Source organism: Dreissena polymorpha, chromosome 2, assembly GCF_020536995.1.
Source record: "Dreissena polymorpha isolate Duluth1 chromosome 2, UMN_Dpol_1.0, whole genome shotgun sequence".
Taxonomy (NCBI): domain Eukaryota; kingdom Metazoa; phylum Mollusca; class Bivalvia; order Myida; family Dreissenidae; genus Dreissena; species Dreissena polymorpha.
This window is the reverse complement of record NC_068356.1, coordinates 116,964,657-116,991,970: the sequence shown is the minus strand read 5'-3', so window position 1 is coordinate 116,991,970 and position 27,314 is coordinate 116,964,657. Positions and strand designations below refer to the sequence as shown.

The 27,314-nt window shown below is 35.0% G+C and overlaps 1 protein-coding gene across 3 annotated transcripts in view; it reads left to right on the top strand.

Annotated features, from left to right (window-relative positions):
• LOC127868652 (cytohesin-1-like) overlaps window positions 1-25,778 on the top strand; it is a 61,143-nt gene extending 35,365 nt beyond the window's left edge. For 2 of the 3 annotated variants that reach the window (XM_052410586.1, XM_052410588.1), the window contains exons 5-14: window positions 6,893-7,011; window positions 8,853-8,933; window positions 9,887-9,999; window positions 10,323-10,471; window positions 12,248-12,359; window positions 13,821-13,835; window positions 19,431-19,507; window positions 21,972-22,122; window positions 22,372-22,441; window positions 23,835-25,778. In XM_052410586.1, the coding sequence (XP_052266546.1) occupies window positions 6,893-7,011; window positions 8,853-8,933; window positions 9,887-9,999; window positions 10,323-10,471; window positions 12,248-12,359; window positions 13,821-13,835; window positions 19,431-19,507; window positions 21,972-22,122; window positions 22,372-22,441; window positions 23,835-23,907 (960 nt within the window). In that variant the 3' untranslated portion in view covers window positions 23,908-25,778. The remainder of the gene's footprint in view (window positions 1-6,892; window positions 7,012-8,852; window positions 8,934-9,886; window positions 10,000-10,322; window positions 10,472-12,247; window positions 12,360-13,820; window positions 13,836-19,430; window positions 19,508-21,971; window positions 22,123-22,371; window positions 22,442-23,834) is intronic. The other variant, XM_052410587.1, reaches the window with a different exon arrangement.
• The last annotated feature ends 1,536 nt before the right edge of the window (window positions 25,779-27,314 follow it).

Sequence of the window (27,314 nt, the reverse complement as noted above, 5' to 3'; positions counted from 1 at the left end):
TGGCCCTCTTGTTCTTAACTAAGAGTTATTGCCCTTTATTGTTTTTGTATGATTTAACTTTTTAATGCTATATCTGAGATACGCTACAAGATTTCAACACGAAAATTCATGGGTGTGTATAATTGCAATTTATAAAAAAAAACAATTACCCTTCACTTAATTATTGCCTGTTAATAATAACCTTACACTTAATGATTATACTGTATTTCAAGGGATTTGCACTGATCCATAAACAAAGTTTATTTGGCTTGGGATATAAATTCAACGAATTAGCTTGTAGTTTTATTATTAATGTTTGCGATGTAATAGTGAGTAAGGACATGTTTTGTTTAATTACAGCTTAAAATGTGACTTAAGTTAAATTGCTATAAATATTTTAATATTTATATAAATCAGTCTCAAATATCAAACTATTGAATTTAAAATAAAAATGTTAAGCAAATTTGAAAGATTCCACCTCTTTCTTTTTACAAGATCTAGTGAAACTTTCCGGATAAGTGTTTACTTCTGATTGATATATTTCAAAACATCTTAGCAATTATTTTGATTTTTTTCCTTTACTAAGAAAAACAACAACATTTATTGAAATTTACGGAATTCCTTGAGTCTGCAGATCAAGCCACCCTCACTTGGAATTCTGTAATTCTTTTGAGAAACTGTGCCAAAAAGTGCTCTGTATATTTCTTCTTTGTGTCAATTTCCCATTTATCTGAGATAATGCTGTCACTTTTATTGCTGAACTAGATGGAAGATGGGAGCATGTGCATAATTTACACAACTAGAGCAGCAGGTCTTAATTAAGGCTAATTTAAATATCAGTCAATAGTTTGAATGATTGCTAATGAAGGCTGGGGGCTGTTGCATGTTGATAATTTCCAGAGGCCGGATGTGTCAGTCTGTTGGATGTGTCAGTTTGTGGGACAGGTATGTGGTGTACAGCAGAGCTCCAGATAAGGGTCGTATTTTCGTAATTACGATTTATTTTAAAGTCCGTTACGTATTTATTTTAAAATCTTGTCGTACCATAAAGAATTACAAAATCAAGTTACGAATATTATTTTTACATCGGTTCGTATCGATTTTTATTGAGTTCTTTTCGTGTATTAAAGATCTTTGCGGTGCTTATATAGAATGGTTATCGGGTTTGTTTAACAAAGCACATTTTTTCCAATAAAAGCAGCGTATACCGTCTATCTGTCAAAAAACAATGGCAGCGCCCAGAGAGCGTCCTAAAAAACTGCAAAGCGTCCAAAAACACGCTTTTAACATATTGTACGCAAAGTGAGCCGAAGTTAAATGTTTAGAAAGACATTATAGAAATGATCTTATACAATGTTGTATGTTCAGTTTCCGACACAGTCGGAAAAGCTAAACAAAAACGCGACACGACGGGTCCAAACTTAAACACTCAAAAAACATTGAACGAGTGGAAGGGACCAGTCCCGTGGCTAATCGTTGAAAAGATTGAAGGGGAAACCCGTTTTAATTGTGAAATATGTAAAAATTATTCTAAGGCATGCAATCTAAGCACAGTTTGGGCAAATGAAGGTATTTGAAAAATAAAATTGTATAATACTGAAAAAACACTGTTGAACTCGTATAAATAAAGTTGCTAGTATGTTTATTTTGATTTTTTTGCATGAAAATAACTATTATTATTTATTTTTAGGTCATTTATAAAAAATAAGAATTATTTTCCAAAACTTAGTTGTAACGTTAAGAATAAAATTTCAGAGTTAAGAATTCTTTTTGAAAATCTGGTAGTAATTTAAGAATTTCACAAAACCTTATCTGGAGCTCTGGTGTACAGCCAGTTTTTCTTTCATTAAAAATACATCTAGGGGATATTTGAAAATATGTAGGTTTTATTTCATTTATACTACAGAAATTTTAGAAGTTATCTCACATTCTTGAAAGTAAATATAAAATCTGGCAAACAAAAAATTATATGATCATTGCCCACATGGCGAATAAAATGTTATGGCCAGAAATAAGGGTTTTGAAAAAAGCAAACATGTCTGAATGAATAAATTTAATAAATATTCCATCTACATAGAAAAAGCGTTCATTTTTAACAGAATTTTAAATGGCGGGCATTAGGAAAAGTCATCTTGAACCTTATTGTATCAATTCCAATCAGTCATTTGTTGAATTGTAATAGTATCAGCCAATCACAATCAGTGTCCAGGCTGCCAAATACACTCAGTCCCCACAAGAAGGTGGTAAACAACAACTGTAAATGTCACAGATCAATACTGATCTATCTCAACAACCTTTGCACTTGAGATACAGCATAAATGACTTGTTTTTAATTTAGAGGAAACATTTCCACAGATACAAATATTGCAATCTGTGGATCCTGCAAACCACAATATAATGGAGTTGCAGTGTATTAAGAAATGTATTACAATAACTTGATCACAAATTCTTCGCATTTTCTTATACTTTCAGGACTTATTAACTTGTTACTATTAACGTTATAGAAATTTAAGTGGCCCATTGCCAGTTTGGCTACTGATGGCACAAATATAAATAACACTTAACATTCCAGTGAGCTATTACTAAAGTAACATGTTTTCACCCAGCCCCATTAAATGAAGCATTTTTCATTTCACTTCAGTACATTAAAAAGTTCTTGTACATCATCCATGAAATGTAGAAAACATATCTGCTGCTTGAAGGTAACATTGTAGGCTTCTTAAGCTTGGATTAAGATCCAAGACCCTATCTGATCATCAGCACAGTTGTTAAACCTTGATATGTCTTGGGCCCTTCATAATGCTATAGACCCAGATCTAGATTGGGAACAACTAGCCTGGTACAACAGCAGTTTGGCTCCATGATTTATAAATCAGGTGAAAGATAAATGATATATAAATTTAAAGTCAGATTTATAGCCACAATCTTGATTTGATGGAAACTTGGAACACCTTTGTTTTTTGTTTTTTGAAGATCATAACACACATTTTCTGCCTAGGAAAAAATACATGACTGTTGTAGAAGGGTTATATCACCAAGAAATCACATAGGACCATGGATACATTTGTATTTGACAATAGCTACTTGCTTTCAACATGAGTGCTGAAATTAAGTTACATATTGTAGAATCATTTACTCTGAGCCCAAAATGAGAATAGTCTTTTTTGCAGCAAGTGCATATACAATATTAACACTATTAAATGTAAAATATTCTGATGACATTACAATGCTTTTCTATTGCTGCATATACGCTTCGAGAACTTATTTTCCCAACTCATTAAATTTCAAGGAATATTTATGTAGATTCACAACCACTTAAGACATAATTGTTACCGGAAATGTTCATGAGATTTTTCAAGCTGTAAAACAAGGGAGAAGTGTTCTTTCTTAGTGAAACTCTTCAATAAATCCGGGCAAATGTACTGTTGGAATACTTTACTTTGGTTTTGTTGACCGAAACCAGTAAACCTGATTTTATATAGAAAATAATAGGTTAGTGTTAATTATAGATCATGTTTATCATGCGAGGCTTAGAAAACAAAAAGTATGAGCCTTGGCGAGTGCTTTTTCATTTTCATGCCAAGCATGACAAACCTGATCTATAATCAACACTAACCTGTTATTCTATTTATCCCACTGTTTATTCAGTTAACCTTGTTATTTAAACAAAATAAGTTTAACTAGATAATTTCGCGTTTTCATGAGTGTTTGTCGTACTTTGATAATGACTTTAGTGTAATCAAGGTCAGTATATTACTCCGCGTTCTTAAAATAACCGCTGATCAAAAAATCATTTTTTTAATCAGAATATCGTTCTGTGACAAAGAGTTGTGTGTTATTAATTACAATTTTATTCATATTGAATTGCAAATCTAAAAGTTTTATAACATCAATATAACATTTAGTTGTTATATACAAGGAACTACATTTGTTTACAACGTAGCCTAACTATGTAGCACGTGCTGTGGATTATACCAGAAATTTAATCAACGGGGCTTTAATCAACCGAATTCGCTGTAAAAGTGGGATATATAGAATATCTATTTATGTTTTCTTACCAGAATTTTTTTTTAATATAAAAAAATCCCTTCTTTTATGTTTCGGAAATCTTGAAGTTGATTTATCAGATGAATGGAAAATGGTTACAGTCTATATTGAAATATTTACTTCATTTAGACCACAATGAATTAATAAAGCAGCTTTTCATAGAACCATAATATGTGTTAAATTGCTTGACCAGAATGTTGGGAGTTTGTCTGTGACACCATGTGGCTGGCTATGACTCTTACCTGGTGATAATCATTTGAACATGTGGCAGTCTGGCAAGAAGATGGGTACACCAGGATTAATCACACCTGTACAAATCATTAAGAACAGCTAACACAATACTTTTGATGTAGTGAACCTGTTAAATATCTTAGATAGAAAATTCAATTACTTTAATCACAACAATGATCAGCCAATTACAAAAAAAATGTGTCCTTGCTGTTAGCATCTTGAGCATGTATTTTGACCTGCCCTGGCTTAATTAGAAGGTCATTAATGTTCTGTATTGTTAATTACCTAATTGGCCAGCCAGTCAGATCTAGAGATGCTTTGTTATCTGATTGACATTGTAGGCTTGTCAGCTTAAAGCTTCAAAGCTTTAAAAGTCTGTCTTCGTCTTGAAGATAAGTACACAAATGTTTCATCTTATTTACTGGTACACAGGCTTTCAATGGTGTTAACATATAGCACTATTTCTTGATTTGCTCTTGAATGTATTCTACTCCACACAGCTGCATAGTTTCTGCACCATATTTCTCTCATTCTGCAATGGCTGTGAAGGACATTCATTGATGTTCTGGCCATATTCACCCAGACAGCATCCACTTATTGTTGCCAGTTCATTCGAGGTTTCAATCCCGTGGAGGCTACATTCTACCATCCTTTCTTAGCATTCAATATTCGTTTTGGCAGGTCAAGCCAACTGTTTGTATGGAATTATGGGATCGCATTTATGTTGCTCATTTTCCTTTAGCCATCAATGTTGTGAAAATAACAAATTGTAGGTTTTTTATATGCACTACTTTTATCAATCTTTATTTAAATATATTCTTTAATATATTTGTTCTTTAGAGAATGTTTTAACCTATGATAATATAATTAATATACTGATAAATCTTGAAGGAAGGAAGGCCCACTATCAAATTTGAGATCAATAGTCAAGGTCACAGGGGCATAATTTACTATTTTGTTGTTGAATTGTGTATATTAACAGCATGGTTTGCATGTCAGCAGGCAAACATGTATCGCTTGTTTTTTATGGAAATGATTTTCATGTTAATCACTCCCCAATGAAAATAAAAAATTGCAGACAATTGGTATTGATTTCTCATCAGCAATGCAGACATATCAGTTGCTTTTTATTATGTGAGAAGGCTGGCATCATAAGATTAACTTAAGGCAGTGGCATATTGTTGATATGTGTTAATGGCTTTTGAAAGAAATATAAAGCCAAATGCTTACAATTTTTCTGCATAAAAACACAAAGAATAGCAAAAATCGTTCCAAGAAAAAAGTGTTGTCCCTGCTAAGCATGTCCCTGATAAGCATGTGTAAACTGCAAAGGCTTATCTAGGACAATACTTAACGCACAAGAATCAAGGCTTTCAAGCCCTATTTGAAATATCGGCTCATTTGTATGGTCCTCACATTGGTCATAATAAGCACAAGCCTTAAAACTCTTCTCTGGTTATTTGTTAAGTGAGCTTTCTCCATATCTCAGTTTAACAATTAGGCGATTGCAACATGTTCCTAACTAATGTAACACCAAGTACCAAACAATGTTTAAGTCACTGAGGTTAACTTAATGAAATTGCATTTATTATTTTTATTGTTTAACATGACCATTAGGGCTGTACTTGAAGATCTTTCAGGGACAGTTTTCACAAAGCAACTTAAGACCAATTGTACATGCATATTTCAAAGACCAAGTGTATTTTAAGAGAGCATGCTGCATGCAGCCTGGCTTTTGTACAATGTATACAGATTCTACCGAGCGTACTTTTTATGCCCTCGGTAGGGTGGCATATAGCAGTTGAACTGTCCATCAGTCCGTCTGTGTGTCCGTCCGAAAACTTAAACATTGGCCATAACTTTTGCAATATTGAAGATAGCAACTTGATATTTGGCATGCATGTGTATCTCATGGAGCTGCACATTTTGAGTGGTGAAAGGTCAAGGTCATCCTTCAGGGTCAAAGGTAAAAAAAATATCCAAGGGAAGTAACAAGCTTTTAAGGGAGATAATTTCTATTTATTGTTGGCAGGTACGGATCATTTTCACAAGGGAAGTAAAGGGATATAATAAACAAAAAATTATGCCTCAGGATCGAAAGATCTGGGGCATATTGTTTTTTGCCTGTCTGTCTGTCATTCATTCATTGTGTGTGTGTCCCAAAACTTTAACCTTGGTAAAGTTTGGTAATAACTTTTTGAATATTGAAGATAGCAACTTGAAATTTGTCATGCATGTGTATCTCATGAAGCTGCACATTTTGAGTGGTGAAAGGTCAAGGTCATCCTTTAAGGTCAAAAGAAAAAAATACAATCCAAGGGAAGTTAAACGCTTTAAAAGGGAGATAATTTCTAAACCTGGCAAATGATATATTGAAATTTTATTTCAAAGTGGCGCAATAGGGGGCATTGTGTTTCTGACAAACACATCTCTTGTTTTTAATCAAAGCGGCGCAGTAGGAGGCATTGTGTTTCTGACAAACACATCTCTTGTTTTCGGCATGATTTGCCACAAAATTGGCCAAAGTGATGAGCATGGTGAAACTGAGAGTCACTGGCAAGAACCAGGTTAAATATCCCATGGTTTTAAATATTGGAATTTGTCCACTAGCCTGGTTTTTCTGTCTCAATTCCAGGGTATTGAGTACCTGATCCAGAATGAGTTGCTGAAACAGACGCCTGAAGATGTGGCCAAATTCCTTCACCAGGGCGAGGGACTCAACAAGACCGCCATTGGAGATTATCTGGGAGAAAAGTACAGTATACCCTTATGTTCTATGATGCACTTTGAGAAACATTTTGTAACCACAAATCCCCCCCCCCCCCCCCCCCCCCTAAAAAAAGCAACAAGCAACAACACACACACACACATACATCGAAAAAAAAAGTCAAACATCTATAGTGTAAATTTATTGTTCCATTGTAAATAAAATAAAAGCAGATTTCAGTGTTTTCAAGATTCTGTGCTTTAGCTCCATATTATGTATCAATTTGCTATTCAGTCTTTTAAAAGTTATTGGTTATCAGTTAATTACAAATCAATATGACCTGCATCATTTAAAAATTTATCTAATTCAATTATAACCTTTAACATAATTTATGATGATGCCATGTGGTACACTGTCATTTGTAGACATTTAATATTTAAATATAATTGATTATCAAATATATTATGATATTTAGATTCAGTGAATGTTCTTTCCTGTTTCTGAATATAAATATGATATAAAAACACTTGTGTATTCAAAAACAGACACACTGTAAATTGTTCATAGAGAATGACAGAAAATGATTTTCAAATGAAAACATGCAAAAATCATATATTGGTGCCAAGAGGGATTATTTTTAGCCAAATATTTAAATATCTACTCTTTTTAGCTCACCTGAGCACAAAGTGCTCATGGTGAGCTTTTGTGATCGCCTTTTTTCCGTCGTGCGTTGTCCGTTGTGCGACGTCAACATTTGCCTTGTGTACTTTCTAGATGCCACATTTATTGTCCAATCTTCATGAAATTTGGTCAGAAGATTGGTTTCAATGATATCTTGGATGAGTTAGAAAATGGTTACGTTTGCTTGAAAAACATGGCTGCCAAGGGGCAGGGCATTTTTCCTTATATGGCTTTAGTAAAATCTTGTTAACACTCTAGAGGCCACATTTATTGTCAGATCTTCATGAAACTTGGTCAGAAGAATCATCCCAATAATATCTTAGACGAGTTCGAAAATGATGCCGGTTGGTTGAAAAACATGGCCACCAGGGGGCGGGGCTATTTTTCCTTATATGGCTTTAGTAAAACCTTGTTAACACTCTAGAGGCCACATTTATATTCCGATCTTCATGAAACTTGCTCAGAAGATTTGTCCCACTGATATCTTGGATGAGTTAAAAAATGGTAACCTTTGCTTGAAAAACATGGCTGCCAAGGGGTGGGGCATTTTTCCTTATATGGCTTTATATGGCTATTGTAAAATCTTGTTAACACTCTAGAGGCCACATTTATTGACCAATCTTGATGAAATATGGTCAGAAGATGTCTTAATGATATCTTAATGAAACTTGGTCAGAAGATTCATCCCAATAATATCTTGGACGAGTTCGAAAATGATGCCTGTTGGTTGAAAAACATGGCCGCCAGGGGGCGGGGCATTTTTCCTTAAATGGCTATAATAAAACCTTGTTAACACTCTAGAGGCCACATTTATTGACCAATCTTAATGAAATATGGTCAGAAGATTTGTCTTAATGATATCTTGGATGAGTTCGAAAATGGTTACGTTTGCTTGAATAACATGGCCGCCAAGGGGCGGGGCATTTTTCATTATATGACTAAATAAGGCTCCATGAGTGTTAACACTCTAGAGGCCACATTTATTTTCCCATCTTCGTGAAACTTGGTCAGAAGATTTGTCCCAATAATATCTTGTTATCTTAGGTGAGCGACTTTGGGCTTTTCAGGCCCTCTTGTTAAAAAATAATCTTTTTAAAATAATTTCATGTTAGCATGTCTGTTTTAGTGTCTGGTAATTATTTATCTTTAAATAATTAAAAAAAAACACAACAAAAACAAGATTCGTTAAAATATCCTTATATTGCAGGTCTGACTTCAACATTGCTGTGCTGAAAGCTTTCGTCAATCTGCACGAATTCTCGGACATGATCCTGGTGCAAGCTCTCAGGTAAGTTGGCATGGCAACCCTGCAGTTTACAGATACATTCACAAGTATTTGAATTTTCATTATTGGTCAACTATCAACAGTCAAATCAATATATCATGAAGAAATTTGAAAAAACAACACGTTTTTAAAGTCTTAATTTCCCTACACAAATTTGTTTTGAGAAAAGGTAACTGTTAGTGCAGAATGTTCAGACATTTACAATTAGTTATAAGAATAGATTCACAAGAAAAGAACTGATTTTGCTTAATTAGCACATGCTGTCTTAACCAAGACTGTGATAGTCTTGGTTAAGACAGCATGTGCTAATTAAGCAAAATGCAATTGGCATAATTTTTAGCTCGGCTGTTTTCGTAGAAATACGGAGGTATTGTCATAGCCAGCTCATCGTGTCTTGTCGAGTTGTCCGCCGTTGGCGTCGTGCTAAAACCTTAACATTGGCTCTAAAATGAAAGTGCTTCCACCTACAACTTTGAAACTTCATATGTAGATGTAGAGTTCTACACGCCACACCCATTTTTGGGTCACTAGGTTACAAAATTCTTACAAGCTTTCATTTATTCAAAACTGCACCCGCAGCTGAGCGTTGGCACCCATTTGCGGTTCTCTTGCTTGGCCAATACTATCATAGTATGATGGTATTGGCCAAAACATAACTTATTATGCCAATCTTACACATGGCGTATTAACTAAGACTATGGTGAGATTGGCAAGAAAGAACTGACTGCCAGTCTTAATCAAACATTTGTAATGAAGATAATTGTAAGATTAGCATGAAAAGAAAGGATTTTGCTCATTTTAAACCTGCACTTTCAACTAAGATTTACACAGGGAGTCTTTATGAAAACTAGGTCAAGATTGGCAAGCCAAGAACTGATATTGCTCATCTTACACAAGCAGTTTTAGAGACTAAGACTGCCAGACTATGACTGCATACCAGAGGCATGTATTTACAGGCAGTTCCTGTGGAGTTTCCGTCTGCCGGGCGAGGCTCAGAAGATTGACCGTATGATGGAGTGCTTTGCAGAGCGCTACTGTGAACTCAACCCGGGCATGTTCACAAGCTCAGGTTGGTTATGATCTTTGGAAGTCTATGGACTTGCTTGATGCCGAGGACAATGGTATAGAACAAATCCCCAAAATAAGAAATGTTCACAGCTGTTTAACACAACATCAAGATTGGTGACTGTTGGCTTTTAAGGAATCTTCCTAAATGAATGCAAATGATCTAGTCTTCATCTTGAATGAAATGTTAAGATATTTCTTAATAACTTTGCAAATTTAATTTAATATTATATCTGCTTAGCCAAACATGGTCAGACATGTTCTACCTAATATTGTATGCACTCTATTAATGGCACTTTCTATGTGTTAAACCTATCTCTTCCCCAGACACATGCTACGTGCTGTCGTTTGCCATCATCATGCTGAACACAAGCCTCCACAACCCCAGTGTGAAGGAGAAGCCCACAGTGGACAGGTTCATCACCATGAATAGAGGCATCAATGACGGCGGCGACTTGTCTCCAGTTCTACTCACGGTACTTACTCTAATATACATACTATGTAGAGATTCAAATATCTAGCTTGAAGACAACTTTGCCATATAGTGATGGATTTCAAAATAACAAATGTTAATCATCATAATACAGTGTTCGAGCTAGTTGATCTCGTTTCGGGCTTCTGGATTTCCCTAGATACTAGCCCTATCGGGCTAGTGATTTTTCCAACTTTTGAAAATTAAAAATGCTAAAAAATATTATTTTCATCCATCGTTTGAAACATATCTAGCGTTTATTAAGCGTTGTATCACGTTTCCTCACCTTCCCGATTATGTTGACATGACGAGAGTTTGAATGACGTTTTTTTTTGACACTGTGCGTTTAAAATGCGGATCTACCCAGGCGCATGGTCTATATTGAAACGCACGCTTTTCATGCGTGGAACTTTACTCTGTCATCAACAATTACGCGCTCTTATTAAATCACGGGTTTTACATGGCATCATGTATAGTGAATGGTGCAGATGCGTACAAAGGGACTTAAAAATATTATCACGTGGCTGTAAAAAAATTGTGAAATTCAGTTCTATAAATGGACATGATGAAATATACTTGTACTGAAATTAAATTGCTACCGCATAGAATTTGTAACGGGTATTGTTTTCACAAATAACTTGCCATAAGTAATTAATTGCTCACCATTTGCATTTAACTTCTCATAAGGAACAATTGTTGTTTAAGTAGTTGTTTAACGGTGAAAAGGTGTGATGATGATACCCAACACCTTCTTTCATGTACTGTTTAATTACCGATGGATATCACGTAAATTTTAAAACTGTGATTCCTTGTAAATCAATCTGCGATAAACGCCAACATCAAGACTGACCTCAATCAAAAATAATGTTCGCCAGTTAAACCTGCCCTTATATGCATTCTCGTTACCAACGCTGAACAGCTCAGTTTGGCAACTGGAAAGTTACCAGAGAATTTCTCGTGTTGCATCTGTGTCATCATAATGGCTGTGTAATGTGACTTTATTATTCGATACTTGAATATCTCTTATCAGTGGGTGATCTATTACCTCATGTCGCTTTTATGGCAATTAAGTGCGGAGCGTGGTTAACAGAATGAATGGCCAGACTAATTGTTGTGATTTGTATGTCCCGTGTCTTAGAAAACAGATGGGGATTATCGGACGTCCAAGTGACTTTCACCATTTGTTAAACGGACGTACAACTGCAGGTTTTGGGCGTAATTTACGCCTGGACGTCCATTAACGGAAGCGATGGGACATATATAAAGATTTTGCAGACAATATTGGGTACTACCGGTATAACAAATTTTAGACAAAAGGCTAGTTGACCTTTTCTTATTTCTGTCATTTTAACACTGTGGAACTATCAAAACAGAAATTAGCTGTGACAGATGACACCAGACTAAAAATGAATACATGTGACAATTAACACCAAATTGTAATACTTTATGTCCATCATTTGCTGGGTCCAGACTGAGCAGTTCGGGCTAGTAAACTTTTGTTCGGGCTAGTGATAAATTCCATCTTGTAGCCCGAATGGGCTAGTGGTTTCAAAAGTGAAATTCGCACACTGATAATATGTTTTGAACACCCGTCTCCCAACCTCTAAGGTCAAGGTCATATTTAGAGTTCAAAAGTTACATGTGTGCTTATGAGAGCTTGAAAATTCTCAGCTTCAACATTTCCCTGTTTGTATACCATGTTAAATATCTTTTTGAATCGAGAACAAAAAATTGGAAAATCGTTCCGTTAAATATGATGTTCTTGTTTCTATTTTGGTAGAACCTGTACGACAGTATAAAGAAGGAGCCATTCAAAATTCCAGAGGACGATGGCAATGATCTCATGCACACGTTCTTCAACCCTGACAAAGAGGGATGGCTGTGGAAGCAAGGTGGGTAACTCTAACATGCTTCCTCCCTCCGTCAGGAGTTGCCTTACATGGCTTTACATAAGCTTATAAACAGATTGTCAAAAAATGGCTGTGCAAGCTTCAGGGCTGTCCCATCTCCCTGCTTTGGTAATTGTGCTGCTAGTTTTTTCATAATGTGTTGTGTGTTTTTTTTGTATGATTGTTAATAAAGAGTCTCACGTAAACATTTTTTTAAAATGTTTAAATGAAATGCAATAAATGAAGGGTTCCGTTTAAGCAGTATAAAAATATCCATTCAAAAGTATCAGTACAATCTTAAAAGTGAAACAGAAAGAAAACATTATTTTGAAATGTTTATATCAAGAGCGCATTTTATTTGCAGATGATGTCATATCTTTACCAAATTTTTTAAAATTATTGGTTAATTCTTCATAAGAAGTTGTTTCAGATGTTGAATACTGATTTGACAATTGCTAAGGCAATAAGCTATATATGTTCCATTTCAACTTTGTTTAATTTTTCATTCTCAAAAAAAATACGGAGAAAATTTCCACATGCATTTGGGAACTTGACTTGATGAATGTTTAAAACATACTGTACATATGAAATATATATGTTTCAATTGTCTCAATTATGCATCCAGCATCTATTAATGCCTGAAGGCACATAGCCAATCACCCATTATTATTTTTTTTTTGCGTCTGTCAGTATGTCTGTAATCGGTAAACTTAAATGAACACATTTCAGCTAAGATATATAATTCTGCATACAAAGCTATTACACCTGCATGGATGATGTATGTGAACATTATCACCTCACTCACATCACCTGACCTCATTTTAACGTTGACATTGACTTACTTTGGGGAATAAGACTAATTCAGAAAGTCCAAATTGTTTTTTAATCCAATATGACACATTTCATCTAATCAACAACCCTGGATTTAAAGCTTTTATACCTGAATGGATGTGATGTGATTTAATGTGATCACCATTATAGTAACAATTGTCGATATAAAAATTAATGATTTAAACATGATTATTTAGTCTGAAAGTTTTATTTTATGCTTAAGTTTTTATAAATTGCTGATTTATTTTTTTTCCTTAGAATTTATTTTAGAAATCATTTAACCTGTAGATCCTGTTTGAAATTAAGTTCTTATTCTGTTTGGTTGAATCATCATTTTTAATAGTGACCAGCATTTCCTCATGCATTATGACTGCATGCAACAGTGACTGCATGCAAAAGTTTATTATATTTAGAGTTTCTTTTGAGAGTGTATTCAGTGATATAAACAGCTGTGTTGTTGTTATCTTGAACATGTCGATATTGTATAAATAACAAGAATATGTTTTCACTTGATTTTAATGAAATGTGTTATTGCTCTGTAAACATTAGACTTGATTGTAAATATTAATAATGAATATATGAAACATAATATTGTGTATCTTTGTATGTGATGTATGTACATATATTTGACAGGGGTCACTAAATTTGGTACGTTATTCCAAATCATCTTTTAACAAGAGTTCTATGCTTGGTTGGCTGAATTTTGCTTATTTCATGATTGTCATCACTTATATTGCACAGTATTTTGCTAGTAAGTAAAGCGAAAGCTATATCATCTTGCCTCTACTGGGGTATATTTTGCTGTTTTAGTCCTTTTTTACACTTTTCGTATTATGACACTGCATATTTTCAAGGCCCCCTCCCCCCATATTCCTTATATAGCAGGGACATCAGGTACATTTTGAAAGCATTGAGCAGCAAAAGCCATTTTTACCTAATAATTGCAGAATGATTTGTGCAGGTTGCCTGAACAAATCTGACATCAATATTTTTAGCTCGGCACAATGTGCTTGTGGGGAGCTTTTGTGATCAACTTGTGTCCTTTGTTGGTCTTGCATTGTCAGCTTTTCACCTGTTAACAATCTAGCTTATTTATTTATTGCCCAATCTTACTGAAACATGTTCAGAAAATTTGGCCCATTCAAACCTCTAAGCCGAGTTTGAAACATGGTCAACCGTCATGTGAGGTAAAAAAAACTAGGTAAAATCAAATAAAAAGCCAACATCAACGTAGTAATATGACTTGAACCAGCATAGCTGGATCAAATCCCTGCCTTCATAACTAACCACATAATGATAGCCGAGCAACATGGTGCAATAATTTTCCCGTTGTTATTCTTGCTTTTTTAATTTTGGTAATTGACTTTGTTATTATGAACCTAAATTATACACTATTTTTTAAATATTGAAGAAAATGATACTACTTATCTTTATAATATAATACTTAAACAAACAAAAAAATCCTAACAAATCTGGTAGGATTTTCTTGTGATGGCAGGGCTTGTATACGAGGACATGAAACACGTGTAAACACTCTGTAGGCCACATTTACTGCTGCATCTTCATGGTAAGAACATTTGTCCCAAAAACAAGGTCACTGTTAAGGTCACATATATTTCCTGATTTTTATTAATCTAAGCTTAGTCAGAAACTGGATCATGTAAAGTCAGAAACAAGTTCAAACAAAAGAAAAAAAGCTTGTGAGCAAGCTCGAGGCAATATTTATAATCCATTCTTTATGAAAATTGATCAAAACATTTGTCCCAATAATATCTGGGCAAAGTCAGGTGTTGTTTCAGTTTTCTATTGTGAAACACCACTTGCTCAGAACAGTTCAGTTCCTTGAGGTCTTAGGTGAGACACTTGTTGCCCTCTTGGTGACATTCATGTTTGATTTGGTGACTGCATTGTATATATTCATGTAATGTTAAAATCAATCATGCATAAACCTGCATATCATTCATGATAAACAGTCAGTGTATAACTATGCGGCCCTAAGTAGTTAATAACATAGATATGGATCCTCATTCTTGCATGGAAGTAATGGCTAATCTTGCAAGTACAATATATGCATATACCATTGCCTTTAACAGTGTATAATGCAGAATATACCCTAGCATTTCCTTAATCAGTATGTACTCCTTGTAGAATGGCAGATGTGCATATTTCCTGACCCTGCTAGGAAAGCTCACATGGCACGGCTTCAATTGCAGTTTAATGCACCTGTTTTCCTTAATGCATATTTCCAAACAAAGAAACCTTGTAGAATGGTGAGATAAAATATACCATTTAACTAGAAAAGGATGAAGAACCATAAAAAACATTTAGATCTTATCTTTATGTACACAATGTTTTAACAATTGTATTATCATTTATGATTAGTCATCCTTTTAAGCTCTTTGTGTGAAAAATTTGCTTAAAATAAAACAGCTGGTTTTGAAACACTTATGCATAATTTTCTAAAAATGTCAAACTTAGTTTAACATATACAAATGTAAAAACTGTAGAACATTTTAGAAAGATATTCTATTTAAGTGCCTGTGTCATATTCAAAAGAGTATTATAAAGTCAGGTATTTAATAATAATTTAACATAAGTTGCAGTGCTGTTGAGATGCATGGTCTAGCAGGGTCACAGTTTTTCTGCCAAGTATCAACAGTTTGTTAGTGCTGCAGGTGCAAGATTTGTAAGCTAGCCAAGCATGGATTTCAAACTGTTCATTATTCTGGTATTGTTTGAACTGTTGTAGTTTGCTGTGCTTAAATGGTTTATGTAGGAACACTTCCATTATTGTACACTCAGTAAGTCTTCTAAGTTGTTTGTTATTCCATAGCACCAACTACACAATGAAACTGTTGTATACTTGAATATATACTTTTGAAAATCACTTATGTTACATCTTTATTATTTATATGTTATAAATAACTGTCAATTAAATTAATTAATTGTAAGATGTAAAGTCTTACTCTGCTGGAAACCAGTATTGATCTGGAAAACTGATCTATTTGTGAGGCTTTTTTATTATGATATTTTCTACTTCACCAATGTTGTCATATTCAACAACAGTGAGTAGTCAGTTAATAAGTTTCTGTATTTCCAATCAATAATATATTTTTATGTCCTATGTATTATTACATATAAGAGTCTCCCAAATGTCTAGTGATTAAAATGATATTTTATCAGTTTATTGCCATGTACATGTAATAAAATAGTCCAAATTTCAGCTGGACTTGTATATGATGTACATTGACATCGTGTAATCTAGAAAATCCAAACTTTTTCTTGGTGTCTTTTATCTCAAGTTCTAGACCTATGATACTTGACAAACTAGTTAATAGTTTGTGATATCATGGGATTTTCCTTGCCCCCATTTGCAGCAATATCTAAAGATTCCTTTTTCCTCAGTTCCCAGTAGTTAAACTTTATACAAACATATCCAAAATTCTTAGTAGTTGAGACTATGCATTCTTCGTTAATCAACTTGAAATTCTTACTTCCTTTAAATTTAGGTCCTTTATACTCTACACAAGTGTAATACCATCAATTCATTTCCTCTTTCAACTTATCAAAATAGTTTAGAGCATGTCCGCTTGCACAAAAAAGAAGCAAAAATATAAATTATTGAGATTATGGATTGTATCATTTTGCTAGTCAATTAACTGATACTATAAAAGAGTAATACTATTTGCAGAATTATACTTAGAAACTATTTTTAATAACTTATATTTTGACTAGGTTATGTTTGGTCTTTGGTAAAGGTTATGCATTGCATCAGTGGTTTAGAGTGGCACTAATATATAGGCTGTGAAAATTGATAGCAGGTACAACACTATCAATCTTTCATGTGTGTGATATCTTGGGTGAATTTTGTTGTTCAATGGGTAACATTGACTTTTGTGATGTTTGGGCTGTGTTAGGGTGTTTTAAAGGCAGCTCTTAGTTAAATCATTAATAAATAAAAATGGTGACCTTTTTATTTAAAAATATCATGGTTTCTGCAGAGGTTGCAGTCTTTTTTTATATGACAATTTTACATGTTGTTTTAAGTTCACCTGTCATGAAGTGACATGGTGAGCTTATGTGACAGTGTGATGTCCGGCATCCGTTGTGTGTGCGTCCGTCCGTCAACAATTTGTTTGTGTAGACAGTAGAGGTCACAGTTTTCATCCAATCTTTATGAAATTTGGTCAGAATGTTTATCTTGATGAAATCTGGGTTGGGATTGTATTATGGTCATCTGGGGTCAAAAACTAGGTCACTAGGTCAAAAACTAGGTCACATAAAAGGTCAAATAATAGAAAAACCTTGTGTAAACAGTAGAGGTCGCAGTTTTCATCCAATCTTTATGAAATTTATTCAGAATGTTTATCTTGATGAAATCTGGTTTGCGATTGTATTTGGGTCATCTGGGGTCAAAAACTAGGTCACTAGGTCAAATAATTGAAAAATCATCAACAATTTGTTTGTGTAGACAGTAGAGGTCACAGCTTTTATCCAATGTTTATGAAATTTGGTCAGAATGTTTATCTTGATGAAGTCTGGGTTGGGATTGTATTTGGGTCATTTATGGTCAAAAACTAGGTCACTAGGTCAAAAACTAGGTAAAATAATTGAAAAACCTTGTGTAGACAATAGAGGTCGCAGTTTTCATCCAATCTTTATGAAATTTGGTCAGAATGTTTATCTTGATGAAATCTGGTTTGGGGATGTATTTGGGTCATCTGGTGTCAAAAACTAGGTCACTAGGTCAAAAACTAGGTCAACTAATAGAAAAACCTTGTGTAGACAATAGAGGTCGCAGTTTTCATCCAATCTTTATGAAATTTTGTCAGATTGTTTATCTTGATGAAATCTGGGTCAGGATTGTATTTGAATCATATGTGGTCAAAAACTAGGTCACTAGGTCAAATCATAGAAAAAACGTGTATAGACAATAGATGTCACAGTTTTCATCCAATCTTTATGAAATTTGGTCAGAATGTTGATCTTGATGAAATCTAGGCTGGGATTGTATTTGGGTCATCTGGGGTCAAAAACTAGGTCACTAGGTCAAATAATAGAAAAACCTTGTGTAGACAATAGAGGTCACAGTTTTCATCCAATTTTCATGAAATTTGGTCAGAATGTTTGTCTTGATGAAATCTGGTTTGGGATTGTATTTGGGTCACCTGGGTTCAAAAACTAGGTCAATAGGTCAAATATAAGAAAAACCTTTTGTAGACAATAGAGGTCACAGTTTTCATCCAATCTTTATGAAATTTGGTCAGAATGTTTATCTTGATGAAAACTGGGTTGGGATTGTATTTGGTTAGTCAGGTGAGCTTTTTATGTCCCCCACTATAGTAGTGGGGGACATATTGTTTTTGCCCTGTCTGTTGGTCTGTTGGTCCGTTGGTCTGTTGGTCTGTTGGTTGGTTTGCGCCAACTTTAACATTTTGCAATAACTTTTGCAATATTGAAGATAGCAACTTGATATTTGGCATGCATGTGTATCTCATGGAGCTGCACATTTTGAGTGGTGGAAGGTCAAGGTCATCCTTCAAGGTCAGAGGTCAAATATATGTGACCCAAATCGCTTATTTTATGAATACTTTTGCAATATTGAAGATAGCAACTTGATATTTGGCATGCATGTGTATCTCATGGAGCTGCACATTTTGAGTGGTGAAAGGTCAAGGTCATCCTTCAAGGTCAGAGGTCAAATATATGTGGCCCAAATCGCTTATTTTATGATAACTTTTGCAATATTGAAGATAGCAACTTGATATTTGGCATGCATGTGTTATCTCATGGAGCTGCACATTTTGAGTGGTGAAAGGTCAAGGTCATCCTTCAAGGTCAAATATATGGGTCAAAATTGTGCATGTAATGTCACTTCTGCAATATTGAAGCTAGCAATTTTATATTTGAAATGCGTGTGTATCTCAAGGAGCTGCACATTTTGAGTGGTGAAGGGTCAAGGTCAAGGTCATCCTACAAGGTCAAGCATCATATAGGGGGACATTGTGTTTCACAAACACATCTTGTTTCTTTCAAATTTGGGCCAAAAAAAGTCATAGAAAAAATTAATTGTGCTTGCATTCCTTTTAATTTGAATGTACATGTATCATTAAGGTTATATTTATTCTGTATAACTCTCTTCATGTTCTCACCATCACTGTTTAAATATATTGTATCAATATAACTACAAAATTCACTAGATGAGCCACACTGCCTCATGCTCACCTTTCCTCTCTGTTACAGGCGGCCGATACCGTAGCTGGAAGAGGCGATGGTTCATCCTCAACGACAACTGCCTTTACTACTTCCAGTTTACTACGGTAACAATGAATTAAGGATGCATAGGGATTTATAGCATTTACTTAGTCTGAGAGCTGGCATTATTGCATTTGAAAACCTCGTCCATGATAAGGGCGGAAGGACATATGGAGTCAGCCCTGTGTCATTTTGTTTGTTTGTGTGGGACATTTCTTGTTCGGATTTGTAACTTTGTTGTACATAATGGAAACTCCTGAAATTAGGTTGCCCAGCAAACAAATCAATGAGCCCAGAGCCTTTCTAACGCTTTATACACATTTTTACATTGTTTACACTTATTACTTATGAGCTGATAGTTTAGTTGTCAGCAATTTCAGCAAAGCTAAACAGGCCCATCAGACTGTTCATAATATTTAATGCTGTCAAGTTTCCACGAGGAGCAAACTATCACAAAAGAATATTGCATTCTTTGTGAAACACATTTATTTACACTGCATACCGCTCTCATTATTTGTTAACCATGGCCTACTTTCCAGCCATCCAAGTTGAAACTTTGTAATGCCTTGGGTGCAGCAATTTTGGAAATAACTTTATACAGCATTTGACACTTTGACGTCATTGGTTGATTCTTTTTATGTGTATTCGATGTTTTGTAAGACGCAATATAATTGGGTTGTGACCGTTTCACGCAAGAGGGGTAAAGGTCTTGATGAATACCGCAAAATATATCGATTGTTAAAAACAGCTTTTTATGCCCCCTGTTCGAAAGATCAGGGGTATATTGTTTTTTGCCTGTCTTTTATGTCATTGTATGTGTGTGTCCCAAAACTTTAACCTTGGTTAAAGTTTGATAACTTTTTATGCCCCCCTTCGAAGAAGAGGGGGTATATTGCTTTGCTCATGTCGGTCTGTCGGTCAGTCCGTCCACCAGGTTGTCAGACGATAACTCAAGAACGCTTGGGCCTAGGATCATGAAACTTCATAGGTACATTGATCATGTCTCGCAGATGACCCCTATTGATTTTGAGGTCACTAGGTCAAAGGTCAAGGTCACAGTGACCCGAAATAGTAAAATGGTTTCTGGATGATAACTCAAGAACGCATACGCCTAGGATCATGAAACTTCATGGGTAGATTGATCATGACTCGCAGATGACCCCTATTGATTTTGAGGTCACTAGGTCAAAGGTCAAGGTCACGATGACCCGAAATAGTAAAATGGTTTTCGGATGATAACTCAAGAACGCATATGCCTAGGATCATGAACCTTCACAGGTAGATTGATCATGACTCGCAGATGACCCCTATTGATTTTGAGGTCAAAGGTCAAGGTCACGGTGACCCGAAATAGTAAAATGATTTTCGGATGATAACTCAAGAACGCTTTTGCCTAGGATCATGACACTTCATAGGTCCATTGATCGTGACTCGCAGATGACCCCTATTGATTTTCAGGTCACTAGGTCAAAGGTCAAGGTCACAGTGACAAAAAACGTATTTACACGATGGCTGCCACTACAACGGACAGCCCATATGGGGGCATGCATGTTTTACAAACAGCCCTTGTTTAATATTGAAGATAGCAACTTGATATTTGGCATGCATGTGTATCTCACGGAGCTGCACATTTTGAGTGGTGAAAGGTCAATGTCATCCTTCAAGGTCAAAGGTCAAATTTATGGCTTCAAAGCGGTGCAAGAGGGGGCTTTGTGTTTCTGACAAACACATCTCTTGTTCAAAAAGCTTTTAGCCCCAATGGACTACCGGCTTTTCAAATTCAATCGCCCGGCTTAAAAATTAGTCAAGTGGGCAACTATTGATTTCCATCCCTGCATAATCCCCACACTTAGATGTTGTCAATGAGATGGCCAAGAATATAACATACATTTCAATGCCCCAGCCTATTGACCTGGAGGCCTATAGGCCCTATTTGCTGCACTACATGCACAGTTTTAAGACTTCTTTGTTAAGTTAGTGGTCAATACTCTCCTAGTCAACATTATGTACCTTTATTTAACATTTGGTACCTTGTATCTCTCACTCCATTTGCGGATGGTGTTTATATATGAGCCTCGTTTTTGAAAAAGTGGGCTTAATGCATTATGCTAAGTGTCACCCCAAATTAGCCTGTGAAGTCCGCAAAGGCCAATCAGGGACGACACAGACTGCACAGGCTAATCTGGGACAGCACTTTAGACACAAGCATTAAACCCTGCTTTCCCAGAGCATGACTCATGTATATCTCTCCTTATGCCTGTGATTGTGTACTGCATGACTCATGTATATCTCTCCTCATGCCTGTGATTGTGTACTGCAGGACTCATGTATATCTCTCCTCATGCCTGTGATTGTGTACTGCAGGACTCATGTATATCTCTCCTCATGCCTGTGATTGTGTACTGCAGGACTCATGTATATCTCTCCTCATGCCCGTGATTGTGCACTGCAGGACTCATGTATATCTCTCCTCATGCCTGTGATTGTGTACTGTATATCTCTCCTCATGCCTGTGATTGTGTACTGCAGGACAAGGAGCCGAAAGGCATCATCCCTCTGGAGAACATCCAGGTGCGTGTGTCCAACGACAAGTCCAAGTCTCACTGCTTTGAGCTGTACGCACAGCAGGAAAACATCATCAAGGCTTGCAAGGTTGATAAGGAAGGAAAGGTTGTTGAAGGTTTGTGTTCCACTTTGAATATAACATTTTTGTTTTTTCTAAAAATCTTTTCTGGAAATGTTCAGACTTAGTTTCTTTTGGGATGAAATCTTCTCTTTTTAATAAAGATCAATATTGTATTCGGTACTTATTAAATTATTAAGCTGGCAAGTTAAGACTGAATGGACTTGAATAACTTTATCATTATTTGTGAAATGCTCGTTACTTGTGGGAAAGCATCAATTATCAAGTGTTTTGTTGTACCTGCAGGGAAGCACAATGTGTACAAAATGTCTGCGGCAACAGCTGAGGAGAAGGAGGAGTGGATCAAATGCATCAAGTAAGTTATGTCTGGGAAATCAGCAGTGAATGATACCTTTTTAACCATCTGCATGCTGGGAAATTTGTCGTCTGCTAAAATGTCGTCTGCTGAATTTCTAAAATTAGCATTTTCTTCATTTTTTTTCAAAGAAAACTATCAGAATAGCAAACAGTTTGGATCCTGATGAGATGCCAGGCTCTGTGGTGTCTCATCTGGATCCAAACTGTTTGCAAAGGGCTTCAAAATTCGGTTCCAGCACTGAAAGAGTTAAGCATGATACAAACATTGTCTCTTCTCATAGTGTTAATACCATTGGCATGTATTTGTGTATGCTTTCCAAAGGGTTAGTTATGGCACCAACTCATTGTATTGTTTTAGATTTGAAAATAAATTATATTACGATTTGCCCATGCTAAACATTTAGAATTGTATTCAAGTTAAAAATTAAGATGTTAAAACAGGCTGACTGAAGATTTTGCACATTTGTTCAAACTTGTTCATTAGGATATTTGTATTTTTACATGAAAATGTGTATATTTTCTATTTATTATGTTGTTTTGTCCTGAAACATTTTCTACTGTCATGAAATATATATTAATAAAACATTTCTGACAGTAATTTTCAATTTAATGTATTAACAGTGCTGTTAAATTAGTCTAGTTTGTTAACCAGGTTTTCCGAAGGAAAAAACTGGTTATTAGATTGGCGAATGCGGGCTGGCTGGCTGGCGGGCTGGCTGGCTGGCGGGCTGGCTGAATAAGCTTGTCCGGGCCATAACTATGTCGTTCATTGTCAGATTTTAAAATCATTTGGCACATTTGTTCACCATCATTGGACGGTGTGTCGCGCGAAATAATTACGTCAATATCTCCAAGGTCAAGGTCACACTTTGAGTTCAAAGGTCAAAAATGGCCATAAATGAGCTTGTCCGAGCCATAACTATGTCGTTCATCGTCAGATTTTGAAATCATTTGGCACATTTGTTCACCATCATTGGACGGTGTGTCGCGCGAAATAATTACGTCGATATCTCCAAGGTCAAGGTCACACTTTGAGTTCAAAGGTCAAAAATGGCCATAAATGAGCTTGTCCTGGCCATAACTATGTCATTCATTGTGAGATTTTAAAATCATTTGGCACATTTGTTCACCATCATGGGACGGTGTGTCCCACGAAAGAATCACGTCAATATCTCCAATGTCAAGGTCGCCACGACTAAAAATAGATTTAAAAAAAAAAAAAAAACTTACAAAGGGGGTTAATTTTTTTTGGTCATTTCAAAAGTTCAGTTTGAGTTTTCTCCCTTTATCAGATTTTTTTTTCACAATGAAAACCTGGTTTTGTGACAATTTTGTCCCTTGTTTTAGTTTTTTGTGTTATACATGTTTAAGAATGTTTTTTTTTATTTCAGATCATGTATTAGTGAAAATCCATTTTATGACATGCTGAATGCACGCAGAAAGAAGGCTGCTCAAGCGAAGTAAGCTTCCACGAGACACTGATCAGTCTTGATCACCGAAATGCACAGTGTAAACTTGATATTGATTTTGTAATTATTCTTAAATTAGTTATTTCTGTGATCAGTGTCACTTTGAGAGATCAGTATTTCAAATGTACAAATTATAGGTTCATAACAATGTAAACATTGTATGTGTATATTGTTCACAGTGAATTTTAATAAATATGTATTATAGATCATTGCAACTACATAAATTTAAAAAAAAATCCTTGTCTTCATTGGTGCTGTCAAAAGGGGCACAAACTCATTTGTGATACATGGCTGGGACATGGCATATTTTGAACACATAATGGTGTGACTTGTGCTGATATTATCTGAAGATGTGTGTTTATGTGTGTTTAGCTCGGCTGTTTTCGGAGAAAACCCGAGGTATTGTCATAGCCAGCACATTGTCAGGCATCTGCCGTATGCGTCGTGCTAAAACCTTAACATTGGCTCTAAAATCAAAGTGCTTCCACTTACAACATTGAAACTTCATATGTATCTGCACCTTGATGAGTTCTACACGCCACTACCATTTTTGGGTCACTAGGTCAAATGTCAAGGTCACTGACAGCTAATATTCTTCTGACAAGCTTTCATTTATTCCAAACTGCACCCACAGCGGAGCGTTGGCACCCGTTATGCACCTGCTTTGCTTAAGCAGTCACACACTTGTAAAATTGTAAAGGTATAGTTAAATAACTATATGTTTGTTTAGGAAATGTAACATGGTGATCATTTTTTTAAGTACTTCAATTGAATCAAATTAAACTTATTTATCAATAATTTCAATTGATGTTTTTTACTGTGATTTTTGAAAGAAAATTAATCAAGTTTTAATAATTGTGGAAGAATGACAATCTTTCTTATACAATATACACACCTTGAGTTATGTTTACACAAGCATCAAAAATGAATTTGTTTTCTGGTGTTTCGTAAGAAAGTAATGTCAGTTATGTAAGCAATAGTTGTCACAGAAAGGATCGTTTGATTTAGTCAGGGAATGGCCAGTCATATGTTATCATATTGTATATACTCATTCACTTTATAACTTATTTTAAAATTTTGTATTTGTTTTATTCTAAATTTTGTATTTGTTTTATGCCGTACAAATAGCCTAAATAAATGTGTTGGAGGTTAATTAGTTATTCAATTGATTAACATTGTTACACAGACTAGTGTTCTTGTAAAATAAGTGTCTTGATCAATTGTTTAATTGATACAGTGGCTTTGTGCATAAAGTTTTCAAAGTAAGGAAAAGTATTGCAGTTTCTCTGACATGACAATAAAATAATTAAAATTGAAATAATTAAAATTTATACACACAACAAATATATACTTCTGAAAAAGGAATTGTTGTTTAAATAAATTATCTTTCAATTTAATATATCAAGTATGATGGGAAATTATGTTGAAAATCTTCTTTTTAAATTTTAAGCTCAGGTTTAACCAATATTGCTGTACTTTTATTCCTTTGACATACACGTTTTGATGGAATTAATATTGATGCTATTAAACATGTTCATGTAATATGGTATTTATGTTTTTGAATAATGGTAAAAGCTTTCAGGTAAAACATTTCACAATAGGTGCTGGACACCTGTGCATATAAACAAACATTTTTTGTGATTGACATAAAACATATACATGTGTATTGTCATGATTTGGGTAAGAGAAAAATTAAAACAATACACTGAGCAAGATGTTCTTAGAATACAGGTCATATATTTTAACTTATTGTTTTTGAAGATTTAGACTAGATGCGCTGTTTCCTTCAAAGTTGATTTGTCAGTCTAGCAGTGTAAAGCTGCTTTAACTTGTACATGAAATACTAGAAATAAACTATCTTTATTATGTATTGGTCTGTTGTTCACAAGTGGTAACGTCTGTGTTTTATCATCTTGTCTTCAGAGTTAAGGAACATTTATTTTGCTCACTTGTGTAAAGGAAAGTTAAGCTGTCTCCATAAATTGCCAAGCAATTATAAGATAATATTTTGTTGCAAGACCTCATTTTAATAGGTATATCCCTATTCGTGTGGAAAAACAAACTTATCTCCTCTGTACAAACAACAGTGACCAATTTTAATCACCAACAATCGTTACTTTTTAAAAATAACGATCGATACAGTTTGTGATTTGGCAAGGATTATAAATGGGTCAGTAAATTTGAGTTTTCCAAAAGCTGGCTTAGTCAGTGAGATGTCAATTCACTCCCCTATATGGAACTACTGTTTGTATACAACACAAAGAATGCCAACTTGTGGCAAAATATGCCATTTTAAAGGCCCTATAAAGGTGATGATCCGTAATTATTTACCGATTTTTAGCGAGGCTGTTTTTGGAGAAAACCCGAGCGATTGTCATAGTCAGCCTGTCGTCCGCCGTAGGGGTCGTGCTAGAACCTTAACATTGGCCATAACTTTTTAAATATTAAAGATAGCACCTTGATATTCGTCATGCATGTGTATCTCATGGAGCTGCACATTTTGAGTGGTTAAATTTCATGGTGAACATCATCCTTCAAGGTCTAGGGTCGAAAAAACTAAGTTCATGGAAGTAATAAGCTTTAAATGGACATAAGCGGCGCAGTAGGCGGCATTGTGTTTCTGATCAAGGTCAAGGTCATTCTTTAAGGTCTACGGTAAAAAATACAAATTTAAGGGAAGTAATAAGCTTTAAAAAGTGAGATAATTATTCAATATTGAACATATCCACTTTATATATTTGGCATGCATGTGTATCTCATGGAGCTGCACATTTCGAGTGGTCAATCACAGTCACGGTAGTGGCTTTTAATTAGTTGCTACTAAAAATAGAGATTTGTTAGAGACAATTATTTTCAAGGGAAGTAATTTATATAAATATAAATCTCATATATTTCCTTACCAAGAATTAGAAGTTCTTTTCACAGTTACTGTACAGATTTATTATTTTGATTATTTATAACTCAAATGATTGATTTGTAAAAGGTTTTTTCTAAATGATATTATTATAATTTCTTTGATGTTCCTTACATACCTGTGGACTTATGTCCATAGATACATGATCAACTCTGGCTATGATCTCTTTTAAACCAAAGGCCTTGGTTGTCAGTGATGTCTGACATGGTCATAATTGACTGTGAGACCCTCCCCTCCCCCCCCCCCACAAGGGAAGTAATAAAGCTTTAAGGGAGATGATTTCTTTACCTGCCAAATGATAAATAGCAATTTTATTTCAAAGCGGCACAATAGGGGGGCATTGTGTTTCTGACGAACACATCTCTTGATATAATTATCATGTTTTACCTGTTCTAGTTTGTGAATGCTAGTTTTCATTAAATACCACTGGACTTATGTCCATACATACATGATAAACTCTGGCTATGATCCCTTTGATAAACCACAGG